At 36.1% G+C, this 15,869-nt stretch overlaps 1 protein-coding gene across 6 annotated transcripts in view; it reads right to left on the reverse strand.

The window, feature by feature from the left end:
• ECD (ecdysoneless cell cycle regulator) overlaps positions 1–15,869 on the reverse strand; it is a 47,165-nt gene that overhangs the window by 25,760 nt on the left and 5,536 nt on the right. For all 6 annotated transcript variants that reach the window (XR_008292268.1, XR_008292269.1, XM_053207510.1 and 3 more), the window contains exons 4-9: positions 14,014–14,101; positions 13,731–13,909; positions 12,595–12,787; positions 11,923–12,051; positions 9,963–10,091; positions 7,973–8,058 (exon numbers count right to left, since the gene is read on the reverse strand). Coding sequence is in view for 4 of the 6 variants with exons in the window: in XM_053207510.1 (XP_053063485.1) it covers positions 7,973–8,058; positions 9,963–10,091; positions 11,923–12,051; positions 12,595–12,787; positions 13,731–13,909; positions 14,014–14,101 (804 nt within the window). In the remaining 2 variants the exon portion in view is untranslated. The remainder of the gene's footprint in view (positions 1–7,972; positions 8,059–9,962; positions 10,092–11,922; positions 12,052–12,594; positions 12,788–13,730; positions 13,910–14,013; positions 14,102–15,869) is intronic.

Consider the following 15,869-nt stretch of genomic DNA (forward strand, 5'->3'; position numbering starts at 1 on the left):
ATCAATGTGATTCATCACATCAATAAAAGAAAGGACAAGAACCATATGATCCTCTCAATAGATGCAGAGAAAGCATCTGACAAAATACAACATCCTTTCTTGATAAAAACCCTCAAGAAAGTAGGGATAGAAGGATCACTTAAACATCATAAAAGCCATATACGAAAGACCCAACACTAACATGATATTCAATGGGGAAACACTGAGAGCTTTCCCCCTAAGGTCAGGAACAAGACAGGGAAGTCTACTCTGGCCACTGTTATTCAACACAGTATTGGAAGTCTTAGCCTCAGCAATCAGACAACACAAAGAAATAAAAGGCATCCAAATCGGCCAGGAGGTGGTCAAACTTTCACTCTTCACAGATGACATGGTACTCTACATGGAAAACCCAAAAGTTTCCACCAAAAAACTGCTAGAACTGATTCATGAATTCAGCAAAGTTGCAGGATATAAAATCAATGCACAGAAATTGGTTGCATTCCTACATACCAACAATGAAACAACAGAAAGAGAAATCAAGGAATCGATCCTATTTACAACTGCACCAAAAACCATAAAATACCTAGGAATAAATCTAACCAAAGAGGTGAAAAATCTATATACTGAAAATATAGAAAGCTTATGAAAGAAATTGAAGAAGACACACACAAAAAATGGCAAAATATTCCATGCTCCTGGATAGGAAAAACAAATATTGTTAAAATGTCAATACTACCCAAAGCAATCTACATATGCAATGCAATCCCTATCAAAATAACACCGGCATTCTTCACAGAGCTAAAATAAACAATCCTAAAATTTGTATGGAAGCAGAAAAGACCCCGAATAGCCAAAGCAATCTTGAGAAAGAAAACCAAAGCAGGAGGCAGCATAATCCCGGACTTTAAGCTGTATTACAAAGCTGTAATCATCAAGACAGTATGGTACTGGCACAAGAACAGACACTCAGATCGATGGAACAGAATAGAGAACTCAGAAATGGACCCAAAAACATGGTCAACTAATCTTTGACAAAGCAGGAAAGAATATTCAGTGGAATAAAGACAGTCTCTCCAGCAAGTGGTGCTGGGAAAACTGGACAGCGACATGCAGAAGAATGAACCTGGACCACTTTCTTACACCATACACAAAAATCAACTCAAAATGGATGAAAGACCTAAACGTAAGACAGGAAGCCATCAAAATCCCCGAGGAGAAAGCAGGAAAAAACCTCTTTGATCTTGGCTGCAGCAACTTCTTACTCAACATGTCTCTGGAGGCAAGGGAAACAAAAGCAAAAATTAACTACTGGGACCTCATCAACATAAAAAGCTTCTGCACAGCAAAGGGAACAATCAGCGAAACTAAAAGGCAACCAACAGAATGGGAGAAGATATTTACAAATGACATATCAGATAAAGTGTTAGTATCCAAAATCTATAAAGAACTTATCAAACTCAACACCCAAAACACAAATAATCCAGTGAAGAAATGGGCAAAAGACATGAATAGACACTTCTCCAAAGAAGACATCTAGATGGCCAACTGACACATGAAAAAATGCTCAACATCACTCATCATCAGGGAAACACAAGTCAAAACCACAATGAAATACCACCTCACACCTGTCAGAATGGCTAACATTAACAACTCAGGCAACAGCAGATGTTGGTGAGGATGTGGAAAAAGAGGATCTTTTTTGCACTGCTGGTGGGAATGCAAACTGGTGCAGCCACTCTGGAAAACAGCATGGAGGTTCCTCAAAAAATTAAAAATAGAACTACCTTATGACCCAGCAATTGCACCACTAGGTATATATGCAAGGGATACAGGTATGCTATTTCAAATGTTTATAACAGCACCATCAACAACAGCCAAAGTATGGAAAGAGCCCAAATGTCCACCGATGGATGAATGGATAAAGATTTGGTATATATATATACAATGGAGTATTACTCAGCAATAAAAAGAATGAAATCTTGCCATTTGCAACTATGTGGATGGAACTAGAGGGTATTATGCTAAGTGAAATTAGTCAGAGAAAGAAAAATATCATATGACTTCACTCGTATGAGGACTTTAAGACACAGAACACATGAACATAAGGGAAGGGAAACAAAAATCATATAAAAAGAGGGAGGGGGACAAAACATAAGAGACTCTTAAAAATGGAGAACAAACAGAGGATTACTGGAGGGGTTGTGGGAGGGGGATGGGCTAAACGGGTAAGGGGAATTAAGGAATCTACTCCTGAAATCATTGTTGCACTATATGCTAACTTGGATGTAAATTAAAAAAAATTTTTGTAAATACATTTTCTTATTTAGTCCTCTAATTACTATTATAAGTGATAATCCTGTTTTATAGAGGAGAAAACCAAAGCGCTGTGATATTCTATAACTTTTACAAGGTCATTGAGTTGGACAGCAAAAGCTTGAAATCAAGTCTTCTGATACTATTTTATGATCTTCCTACAATAAACTAACGAGGAAATATGCACAGAAATTATCTATATAATGAGCATACTATTTTATGATGGCAAGGTAACCTGTTTTGTTTTTTCTTAATGTTTACTTATTTTTGAGAGAGAGACAGAGTGTGAGCAGGGGAGGGGCAGAGAGCAAGGAAGACAAAGAATCTGAAGCAGACTCCAGGCTCTAAGCTGTCAGCACAGAACACGACGTGGAGCTCAAGCTCACAAATCACGAGGTCATGACCTGAGCTGAAGTCAGACGCTTAACGGACTGAGCCACCCAGGCACCCCAATATGACCTATTACATAAATTAATGGAAACCTGAACCCTGTCTGAGCTATTTAAAAAAATTTTTTTAATATTTATTTTTGAGAGAGAAAGAGCATGAGTGAGGGAGGGGCAGAAAAAGAGGGAGACACAGAATCCAAAGCAGGCTCAGCCCAACACAGGGCTGGAACTCACGAACCACTAGATCATGACCTGAGCCAAAGTCGGAGGCTTAACCAACTAAGTCACCCATGCTTCCCTGACCTATATAGAATGGAGCAAATCAAGTTATAGAATGGACTTACATTTATTTAATAAAGATCTGCATACCTTGCTAAATCATGTGGGTGACAGGAAATCATCCCTACTCCATATTATGAAAATATTATTAGGAGAGAGAAAAGAAATACACAAATAATCATAACAAGTTACAAAATATAAAATCATATAGGAATACCAATGTTATATAGAGTCACAGGAGATGATTACATTAACTACAAGAAAATTAAAAAGGAAAAGAGATAATGGACGTAGTTGAGTTAGGACTTAAAGAATGGGTAAGATTTTGACAAGGAAGATAGGGTAGAGAAACTTCACGCAAGAGGGGAAACGAACATTTGTATAGAGGCAGAGAATTGAGGAACATGTTCACAAAGCAAATGGTGTTCAGTGTGGCTTAAGTGGGGCAGACAGGGCTGAACAGATGGACTGAAATGAGAGCACAGTGAGCCTGAAATGGCTAAGTTTGGACTCAATGAAATAAGCAGTAGGTGATCACTAACGGCTTCTTTTTTATTTTTAATTTTTGTTTTAAGAGATTTATATAGTACAGACAAGTCTAAAAGATGACCAAAAAAAAAAAAAAAAAAAGATGATATAGCATATCTTTACCCACCTAGAATTATAATATTGTTATACTTCTAATCTAAAGGTATGATTATACTGACACTTAACATAAAAAATTAAACAAGTAACATATACATTTCCTTAAAAATTATACATAAAGCTAATATTTTTCCTTTGATGACCAACACTATCATTTCCAATCCATCTTGTTGCTACCCAGAAATGATTGCTCTCACAAATACCCTTCTGGTCCACTGAGTGTGTATATGTGTGAATGTCTGTGTGTGTGCGCACACGCATGTGTACGTATCTATGTTGTAACTGCTGTTTGTTCTCTTTCCCTGGAATTTTATCCCCCCAAATACCTGTATGCCTCATTCCCTCACTTCACTTATGTGTCTTCTCAAACTAAACCTCCTTGGAAAGTCCTCCTTGACCAAACTATCTAGAAGAGCAGCCTAGACCTCTCTGTCCCCACACACTGTTTTTTTTCTTTAAAGCACTGATCACCATCTAACAGCATATAGTGATTTATTGTCTTTCTCCTACATTAGCACGTAAACTCCATAAGGGCAGGGAGACTTTGGATTTGCTTGCTGTATCCCTAGTGCCTGGAAATAATAAATATTGGTTGAATGAATTAATATATACATGTCTATAAGTAATATATAGTATTTTATGTATTAAAACTTTAAAAAAAAATTTTTTTTCAACGTTTATTCATTTTTGGGACAGAGAGAGACAGAGCATGAACGGGGGAGGGGCAGAGAGAGAGGGAGACACAGAATCGGAAACAGGCTCCAGGCTCTGAGCCATCAGCCCAGAGCCTGATGCGGGGCTCTAACTCCCGGACCGCGAGATCGTGACCTGGCTGAAGTCGGACGCTTAACCGACTGCGCCACCCAGGCGCCCTTATGTATTAAAACTTTTTATATGTAATAGAATCCATACTGTACACATTTACAATATCCTTTTTTCATTCAACATCATGTTTACAAGACGTATTTATTTAGATCAGTGGTTTTTAACTGGGGACAATTCTGCCCCCAGAGGACATTTGCAATGTCTGATGATATTTTTGGTTGTCATAACTGGGGGCAGGGTGGACAGCTACTGGCATTTACTAGGTAGAAGCCAGAGATGCTGCTAAACATCCTATAATGCACACAACAGTCTCCCACAACAAGGAATTATCTTGTACAAAATGTCAACAATGCCAAGGTTTAGAAACCTTGGACTGGTTTACATATATTTAGCTAATCTCTGGTTACGTAATGGATAGTAGTCTATCCTACAAACACACCGCAATCCATTTATCTACTATTGATGGATACTTACACTGTTCAATTTTTCACTATTACAATCTCTAATAATTTTTAGGAGAGGGGATAATATGATTAAAGATATATTTCAAGCATATTCTCTGGCTCTAATGGTTGCATTGGAAGTGGAGAGTCACTAGACGTTGGGAACCAAGTTTAGGTATCGTTATAGTTCAAGAAATAAGTGTTAAAATATATATATACATATTAGAGTATGTAGGCAGCAAAAAAGAAAAATGTAAGACACAAGATAACAATAAAAAGGATTTAGGGGGCAGCCTGGGTGGCTCAGTGAGCTAAGCATCTGACTCTTGATTTTGGCTCAGGTCATTATCTCATGTTTCATGCGATGGAGCCCCATGTCAGGCTCTGCATTGACATGGGGACTTCTTGGGATTCTCTCTCTCCCCTTCTCTCTGCCCCTCCCCTGCTAATGCACATGCACTCTCTTTCCTTCTCTCTCAAAATAAATTAAAAAAAAAAAAAAAAAAAAAGATCTAGGGACTGGATCAAACGAGAGCCAGGAGGTCTAGGTAATAAGAAGGATGGTAGTCTATTAAAAAAGAGAGTGGGAAACAGTCTCTGACATTAATCTAAGTATTAAAAAGAAAACCCAAAAAACTGGGAATTCAAGAACAGGTCTGGAGGGAGATGTGAGTTTGGTTTTAAATTGTTTAGAAGTTATCCTGGTTTGGGGAACAGGAGTCTCTTCTGCAGCACTATTTACAATGTTGGACATTTAAGCTACTTATAATTCTTTCTCCAATAGTAAAGGTGTGTTGAGTAAGTCATGGTACATCCATTTGCTGAAATGTTGTGCAGCTCTTTAAAATGACACTTATAGAGGCGCCTGGGTGGCTCAATTGGTTAAGCATCTAACTTCACCTCAGGTCACTATCTCATAATTTGTGGGTTCGAGCCCTGTGTCGGACTCTGCACTGACAGCAGGGAGCCTGCTTGGGATTCTCTCTCTCCCTCCCTCTCTGCCTATCCCCCACTCATGTTCTCTCCCTCAAAATAAATATGTAATCTTTAAGAAAAAATAAAATAAAAATACACTTATAAATACTTTTTAATGTCATTGGAAAATGTAAGATGGTAATAAGTAAAATTATGGGCAGGATACAAAATTTTTATATAGTACAATTAAAAAAAAATCAACTAGATGGATATGGGGAAAAAAAATCCTGGAATGCAGTAGATCAAAATGATAATAGTAGTTGACTCTCTGATATATATTTTTTCCTTATTACATCTTTATTTGCTATAATGAGTGAATACATTACTTTCGTAACAACAACAAACTTCATTATCTATTTAATATTTATTTATTTTGAAAGAGAAAGAGATAGCAAGTGCAAGCAGGGGAGGGGCAGAGACAGAGGGCCAGAGAATCCCAAGCAGTCTCTTCACTGTCAGTGCAGAGCCCGATGCAGGGCTCAAACTCACAAAACTTGAGATCATGACCTGAGCCAAAATCAAGAGCCAGATGCTTAACTGACTGAGCCCCCAGGTGCCCTAACAAACTTCCATTATTTAAAAATAACTACCTAACCACCAATCTATCTTATTTTGTGTGAGGAGCCCTGATTCTCCTACACATGAGTCTAATTTTCTAACATCTCTTTAACCCAAGTCTGTAAGGTGACGTGTCTTCACAGACAGAGTGGCCCACGGAGGTGGATGGGAATCATCTGGGGCAGATTCTCCTAAACATGAGGCCACCTCTTTTCCTCTTCTGACTCTCGAGCAAGTTTTCTGAAATGATTCCCTAAGAAGGCATCCTCTTTTCACCATCAATTACTGCCATAAAACTGATGGGAGCAGGACAAAGACACACGCAGACACTTCTGAAAGAGTAAAGACTGCTGTAAAGTCATTATTATCTCACAGACACTGAGGTTAGAGTTCTCTCAGCATCAACTTTGCTTCACCAGTCCTCAAAGAACATTCTATTACACAAATAAGTGATGTTTGAGATGTAAGCAAAATGAATGAAGTTCAAAACCAATTAAGTTTCCTCCAAGGAAAAAAGAAAAAAAAGTCCAACAAATGAAAAACACATACAACTTGGGACATTTTAACCATTATATATACAAAAGCCATTGCTTTTATATTATTTAATAGCTTTGAGTATCTCAAATTCAATTTTACAAACATAAATTGAGTTTTTTCCAATACTCAAAATCTGACCTTTGATTCCTGAGCTCAAAAAGACCAAAGTTTTCTGCTTGAGCTCTATTTTCCTTGGTGCTGCACTGACTAGGAAGTGACCTCAGGTGACAACTCAGATAATGAGGACCTCATCTATTGTGATTTTCTTCTTTCAAAGGGTTCTATTTCCTTCAATTTTGGCCCAATTTTGTTGTTCTACTGTGTCTTCAAATAACTGTTTCTTAAATTCCATCCAGGGTTTATAATTACACTTGGCAGGGGGTTAGTTGGATATGTTACTCCACCATTATGAGAACTTGAGTTTATAAAATTTTAAAAGGGTGCCATTTCCTGCCAACCCTGTGTTCATTTCTTTCTTTTTCTAGGCAATGTATGGCAGGTTAGAATGAGATGTGATTTGAAAGCTGACTGCCTGCTTTATCCTATGTTTCAGCCTCTCCTAAATGTAGCTAAACACAGTCAAGGGCTCCTACAGGAATTAAGCACATGCTTGGTATCAGACTGCCTGAGTTCAAATCCTAGATCTGTCACTAATTAGCTGTGTGAACTTTGGCAAACTACTTAATCTCTCTTGGCCTCAGCTGTAACTAGGGAATGATAATAATCATACTTATTTCACAGGACTATAAGAGAGATCAAACAAATTTTTAAGTACCAATACACTTTGTAAGTACCAATAAACATTAGCCGTTAGGTGATGATGATGATGATGGGTGCCAGATCCAGTGATCTTCTGTAGCAACACCTCCTCTCTCCCAGTTCATCCCCTTCAGCAGTCATGATCCTTGCCGTTAACTCTTTAAATACAGCAATTCCAATTTCTGCAGCTATCTCAAGAGTGAACAACTCCTTAACATCTGGCAGGTTACCACTCTTGCTGCCATGGTTAGGTAGTGATAAACTCACCTTTCTGGCCGGTTTACTGAGAGTTGGAAGTAGTTCTTTGCCATTTCTAGCCTTGCCTGGTACTGAGCAGAACCTTCTATCAGACCCTGAAAGAAAAAAATCATAACATTATTTACATGGTATCACTGAAATTACCCACTCACCAGCAATTTTCAGGGAGGCAGTGTATGATATGTTGTTCAGGAATCACGAGGCCTGAGTCCTAGTCCCTGTTTTGTCATTAATGTACCTGTTTGGGCTCCATTTTCTCCAAACAAGGGGACTAGGCTCTATGTAGTGCTTCCTAATCCTTTTCACCATTAAAGACCTCTTTCCAATTTGGAAGATTTTCTACCATTTTCTAGTACTTTATTGGTTATTAAGAAATAATTGATTTGTAATTAATTTATAAAACAAAGTACAAATAGAACCAAAAAATAGCATAATCTCATTTTCACTGCCATTTCTGCTTTTCACATGCATGTTTATTTTGGCATTTGTACTTAATATTTCACACTCTTTCAAAAATATACTATGATATCATAAGCACTTTTCTATATTGCTACAGTCTTTATATGATATTTAAAAAAATTTTTAATTCCAGTATAATTAACATACAGTATTATATTCGTTTCAGGTATATAACATAATAATTCTATACATTACTCAGTGCTCACCACAAGAATTGTACTCTTAATCCTCTTCACCTACTTCACCCATCCTCCCACCTGCCCTCTGATAACCATGGCTAAGAGTTTGGTTTTTTGTTTGTTTAGTTTGTTTGTTGAATTCCACATATGAGTGAAAGCATATGGTATTTGTCTTTCTCTGACTGACTTATTTCACTTGGCATTCTACCCTCTAGAACCATCCATTTTGTTGCAAATGGCAAGATTTCATTCTTTTTACGGCTGAGTAATGTTCCATTGCATATGTGTGTGTGTGCGTGTGTGTGTGTATACACATACCATACCTTCTTTATCTATTTATCTAGTGATGGACACTTGGGTTGGTTCCCTTGGCTATAAATAATCTTGGCTATAAATAATGCTGCAAAAAACATAGCAATACATGTATCCCTTTGAATTCGTGTTTTCATTTTTGGGGGGTAAATACCAGTAGTGAAATTACTGGATCATATAATAATTCTATTTTTAATTTCTTGAGAAACCTCTATACAGTTTTCCACAGTGGCTGTACCAGTTTGCATTCTCATTGATGGTGCGTGAGGGTTCCTTTTCTCCACATCCACACCAACACCTGTTGTTTCTTGTGTTTTAGATTTTAGCCATTCTGATTTAGCCTCACCATCTCTGAGGGTTAGTGATGTTGAGCATCTTTTCATTTATCTGTTGGCCATCTGTATGTCTTTGGAGAAATGTCTGTTCATATACCATCATATTCTTAATGGACTTTTCTACTTCTTGGCTGTTTCCTTAAAATAGATTATTCAAAGTAAAGGTTCTGAGTTTGAACCTTTCTATAGCTCCTGGAACACACTAGCAAATTACTTTCCAGTTAAAGTTCTATCAATATGCAATGTTACCAGCAATGTATAGGGAGTATTAATTTGTACTTTCAATAGCATTAAGCCTCATTCAGATCCTTTTTCACATATGTGAAAAACTATTATTCTGTTGATACATATATCTTTACTACTTGTAAGAGTAAATATTTTACAAAAAATTTATTAGTTGTCTTTTTGTAATTTTTTTAATCCGTGTCTTTGCTCATTTTCTATTTGGTGTCTTCATATTTGCCTTATGATTTGCATAAATTGCTCTTCAGATACAAATGATAACTATCATAATTTTATATAAACATTATTAACTTTTCTAAAATATTGGAAACAGTTCATAGTCACTCCCTCATTAACACTGAACTAGAATGGTCCCTTTTAACTCTAGCTTCTCTAATAATGTTATACATTAAATATGGACCATAGATCTCTAATTCACTAGCTTGATTTCCCCTGGACTGTACAGTTTTACAAATGCATTGCAAGTCCTACCTTAAAGTAATCGTTCTTTTTCAGACTTTCAAGGAAGCCAGCCCAGAGTGGTGAGGTAGTCATGACCGATTTCTTGGAGTCAGAAAAATGTGGGCTACATTTGGAGCATAAGATTTCAAATCCATGAGCCTAGATAGAATAGACAGAATTTTCATCATTATTTTCTTTCCATTTAATCACACTTAAGAACTAGGTCATTTGACATATGGACATTTATAACACTTTGAATTTTATGAAAAATGTGATTATTTCTAATTTTTCCATTTAAAAAAAAAGTTTATTTGTTTATTTATTTATTTTGAGAGAGAGAGAGAGAGAGAGAGAGAGAGAGAGATAATGAGCAGGGAGGGGCAGAGAGGGAGAGAGAGGGAATCCTAAGCAGTGGGGCTCAAACTCATGAACTGTGAGATCATGACTTGAGCCAAAATCAAGAGTCAGATGCTTAACTGATTGAGCCACCCAGGTGCCCCTCCAATTTTTCAATTTCTATATAGAGATTACTAAAAATTATAAAGGGAAAGCAAATAATGCAAAACAAAGATCTTATTCTCTTCAAAGAGATTTCTTGCTGATCACAAAACCAGAAATTTAAACTTATTTGTTGTTTGCTTAAAAAAAGGCTTAGAAAAGGCTTCTCATCTAACAGAAAATATAAATGAATTCACCATGGTCTTAGATATAGCAAAGGGAAGGAATCATATCATTTTAAGGGTACTTTGATTAAAAAATATAATGAATGCACATAAAATATATTAGATAGGGAGCTTTCCTGATCACTCTAGAGGAAACTATAGTTACCAATTTCTTGCATATCTTTTCAGAAGTAATGTATGCACTCAAGCAGATGTGTATCTGTGTCTGTATATCCTATTCCATCACTAAATGGTAGCATACACACTGTTCTAAACCTTGCTTTTTCACTAAGTCATATGCCTTGGAGATCATTTTATATGATCACACAAATTTATCCAATTCACTTCATAGGCAGGTTGTAATTTATCTAACTATTCCCCTACTAATAGATATTTGGTAATTTCCAATCTTTTGCTACCAGAAATAATACTGTCATGAGTATCATCAGATCTACGTACACATGTAAAATACATGGAGGATAAATGTTTAGAAGTGAAAATGCCGAGCAGAAGAGTTGTGTACTTTATAAATTGATGGATATTGACAAACTGTTCTAAGAGACTGAATCAATTTATATTCCCATCAATGATGTTTGAGAGTATCTCAAATATGTATTTCCACCAATCCAGTATATACTATCAAACTTTTTGATACTTGCCAAATGTAAAAAACACTATTTTGTAGCTTTAAGTTGCAGTTCTTTTATTATGAGCAAGGGCCAACATTTTTATGTTTAAATTAAAAATCATCTGTATTTCCTTTTCTGTGGACTGTCAGTTTATGGTTTCTGAACATTTTTAATTAATTAATTAGCATTTCTTTTCATACCAACTTGTAGGAACTCTCTATATATTATAGAAATTAGCTCTTTTTTAAACTGCAAATATAATGCTTTCTTCAGGTTTACTATCTTTGACATTAGCTACGGGATTTTTCTTTCCAACACAGAAATGCTTAATTTTTAATAAAGTTACCAGTCTTTTTTTTTTTATAGCTTCTGATTTCAAATCCTGTTTAAAAAGGCCTTCTCTACTCAAATTATCAAAAATTCTTCTGTGTTTTCAGATATTATGGTTTTAATGTTCTCATTTAAATATTTCATCCACCTGGAATTTATTTTGGTATAGGTGTGAGGGAATGAACTTTAACTTTTTGGACAGCTTCTCAGTTGTTCTATTATCATTTCCTGAATAACACATTTTCCTTCTTGTTTGAGAGCCACATTCTCATGTAAATAAGGTATATTTCTAGACTTTCTATGCTGTGTCATTATTTATTAAGAGCCCTTTTACCTAAAGGAAGAATATAAAATTTTATGGTTCATTACCAACTTCATGCCCAATTCATGGGCTCGGTATTGGGGATGAGATGGAGGAGGCATCTTGTATCCACTCCGCCGGTCTGGCACAAACTTTTGTTGCACCAACTGTGCATATAGACATTTAGTGAAACTGACCTGGACATTGGGACACAAAATACATTGAGTCTTCCTGAAAGTAAAAATTCAATATCATTTCACAGTTCCACTTATGAGCTTCATATTCATATGAAATGCAAAGAAGATCCAACCTATTTACTGCCTACATTTTTTAGTAACAGCTTTATTGGGATACAATAATTCACATACCACAAAATTAACTGCATGATCTGTTTTTAGTTATCACTAATGGAATTCTTATCAGTTACATTATATGGCAGTTGGGTGGGTTGTTAGATAAAGAATAATTCTTAATTCTCTGGAAGAAATGAAATGTTTTATTCTTAAGAAGAAAACAAAATAGGGAAAATGTGGCCAGAAAATACCTAGGAAACATTTAGATACAAACTAGGGAGTGAAATCTCTTGAAATCTTCCTCCACTAGAATGGGAGAAAAGAAAAAAAAGTGTATTAACTTGAGATGAGGAAGCAGAATATTTCCAGTTTTTTCTAGTGCACAATTAAAATGATGTTCAACTCTCTTGCTAGTGAGGAACCAAATAACCAGGAGAGCTATCTTACCGATGCCATTATTCGTGTTTCAGGCAAGAAAGTCTTGAAAATACGACAGGCTCGCAGGTCAATAGGGTCCCGTAGGTAAAATGCTTGGACTCCTGCAGCCACCAATCTGGGGCGCTGCTTTAACACCGCTACAATACCAGCTGGAAGGAAGCAGTGTGCTCGATGAAGGGAGGCTTGAATTTTTTCTGGGTATCTGTGACAGGTAACATAATTATTTTTATTTTATAATATGTAAATATCTAGCGTTCTTATAGCATTTAGTTCCCCTTGTCTTGGTTCATCAAGAGATGTTGAATGACAAGGAAAGTGAAGATAAAGCTACCATATACACTAAAACTGCAGAAAAGAAGAGAAAGAGAAAAGGTAGGAAGAAATGGAAAATAAAGAAAAGGGACTAATGTAGATCAATAAAAACAAAATGAAAACTCTACTATTTTTTGGAACAAGAATAAAATCAGAGTTTATTCTTTTAAAACAATGGTACAAAGTATGCTGAAACAAAGTTAAGAGAGATTTTTATATTGTTAAAACTTGAATGGTAGTAAACATTGCCTAGGTACTCAAATGTGAAAGGTTGAACTAATCTGTTATTAGGTAAAGACTGTCTTTTCGGCATAGAGCCTAAAGTGTTCCACACAGACCAAAGAATACTATACAGAGTCCCACAAAGCACACTATGCTCCCTTAGGTTTTCATTCCTAAAGGTCTCAAAAAATATTGAAGTAGGATCCACGTCCAGTGTAGAGACCAACGAGGGGCTTAAACTCATGACCCTGCGATCAAGACCTGAGTTGAAATCAGAGTTGGATGCTTAACCAACAGGGCCACCCAGGCGTCCCAAGGTCTCAAAATTTTTACCTATGGATATAGATAGAACTTAGCCACAATATCTAAGTAAATAAATGCAAAAGTATTGGGACTGTAATATAACATCTATGATTGGGAATTAAAAGATACATCTGTTCCTTAATTTTAAAACATGTAAATTTAATCTGTTGTTAGTCACTTTCATGAAGGATGAAGACAGAATGAAAATGAGCATTAATCTAGGTGAAAGAAATTCTACATTCAGTGGAAGACTTGAACCGCATTAAATCAAAAGGCTCTTTGACTAGCACTGAAAATATTTTTCTTACCCTCTAATGCGCCTATTCACAGCAGCTTGTATAGAATCTGAAGCCAAAATTTTTTCTGGGTGTGTTGAGATTATATTCAAAGCTTGTGGGATTGTAGGGGGTGTGGAGGGTAACCAGGATACTGCTCCAGGTTTCCTTGGTGCAGGAATAATGCACAGCTCTCCCTGGTGGAAAAATACCTGCAAAATGATACATTTTAATTTTCATTCTGGGCACTGACAAACTCTAGGTACTAGTAACATGATTTCATCTCTGTAAATTTTCCAAACTTGGATACACTTACTCTATTGGCACTATTATCAGGATCCAACCATTTAGGGAGAAAGTCAGCAGCTTCTATTAACAAGAATTCACCATCATTGTCTTCAATCCTTTTGCAAAAGAAATTCCAATTATGCATTCAAAAAGCACATATATGCTACGAATCAAAACACATTTATTCTAATATGTTCTTTCATTTTAGTTAATGTATGAGTACATGCTATGTACAGATTGTTATAATAAAGCAAAATATTTGAGACACCATGAATCTCTCAGGGAGATTGTAAGATTGAAAGAGGAGTTGGAGGGAGATGATAAGGAGAACAAATTAAGTACATAAGTAAATAATAACAGACACAAATATGAAAAACATACAATTAGGTGTCAAAAGAAGAAAAAACCCACATAGAGCCAAGATAAGGAAAGCCTTTATGGAAGAGTTACTTAGACCCTGAAAGATAATTTTGTTTTGCCTCATTTGTATTATTTTTTAAATTTAAATTTTTGAATAGGTAAGACAGTCACATGGCTAAACTTTTAAAAAGTACATAAAGAAACTGTTTCTGCAATGAAACAGTTTCCTTCCTACTTTTGTCCCTAATCCTTCTGGGTTCACTTAAGCATAATCTAGTTAATAGGAATATAAACTCTTATTTTCTCCTCTTGTCACACAAAAGGTAGCGTATTTTATATACTGTTCTAGATTTTTTCACTTTTTATGGGTGGAGATATATGGAGAAAAGTTGAGATGTTCTTGGGAGAGGGATTAGCAATGACAAAATCATGGAGGTGTCTACTTAAGGTAGATATTTGGAGAATGGCACTAGTAAAGAACAAGACTAGAAAAGCACAGTTATATCATTTTGGGAAGAGCTTTAAATGTCGGCAGAGTCAATGAGAATGAGCTTGGTTTTATTCTATTCTATTCTTTTTTTTTTTTTAAGGAATGAATGGTTTTAAAGCAGTGTAGGAAAATGGTTAGAGCTCTACCTTAGGAAGATTAATCTGGCAGAGACATAGAGGAAGTTCTTTCTTTTTCTAATTAAAAACAAGGGGCACCTGAGTGGTTCAGTTGGTTGAGTGTCCGACTTCAGCTCAGGTCATGATCTTACAGTTGGTGAGTTTGAGCCCTGTGTCGGGCTCTGTGCTGACAGCTCAGAGCCTGGAGCCTGCTTCAGATTCTGTGTCTCCCTCTCTCTCTGTGACTCCCCTGCTCATGCTCTCTTTCTCTATCTCAAAAATAAACAAACTTAAAAAAAAAAAATTTAAAAACCAAATCCCCAACAAGACAGTAGATGCCTATTAGTCAAAGAGCTTTATAGGCCTGGTGTGTAGGTATGCACCATCATTATATAAAGATCAGAATCCATACACAAAAGGCATTGCCCTCCCCTATTACCATTGTAAAGATAGAAACAACTATCTTGGAGTTTGTTCATATAAAATTCTATCATTTATGAAGAAATTACTGACAATTATTTTTAGGTGTGATAACAGTAGTGTCTAAAATAAGAGTTCTTATCTATTCTATTTACATCTTAAAAGTATTTAAAGATAAAATGGCATAGTATTGGAGACTGCTTTAAAATAATCTTGTTATGTAAAAGGAGTAGGGGAAAGGAGGAGGGGAAAGCTATGGGTAAAGAAGGACCATGAATTGGTAATTATTGGAGCTGAGTGAGGAGTACATGTGGGTTCATTCTCTCTACTTTCATGTTTGAAATTTTGATATAATAATACATTTTCAGAGTTGTTTTTCTTTTTGTTCAGCTGGGGAAGAGGTTGGGGGAATGGATTAGAATTTGGGCGCTAACAGGAAAACTAGAATAACATGCGGCAAATGGGTGAAACGCCCTCTGCTGACACAAGTTGGTAATT

The sequence above is a fragment of the Acinonyx jubatus genome, chromosome D2, assembly GCF_027475565.1.
Source record: "Acinonyx jubatus isolate Ajub_Pintada_27869175 chromosome D2, VMU_Ajub_asm_v1.0, whole genome shotgun sequence".
Lineage (NCBI taxonomy): Eukaryota > Metazoa > Chordata > Mammalia > Carnivora > Felidae > Acinonyx > Acinonyx jubatus.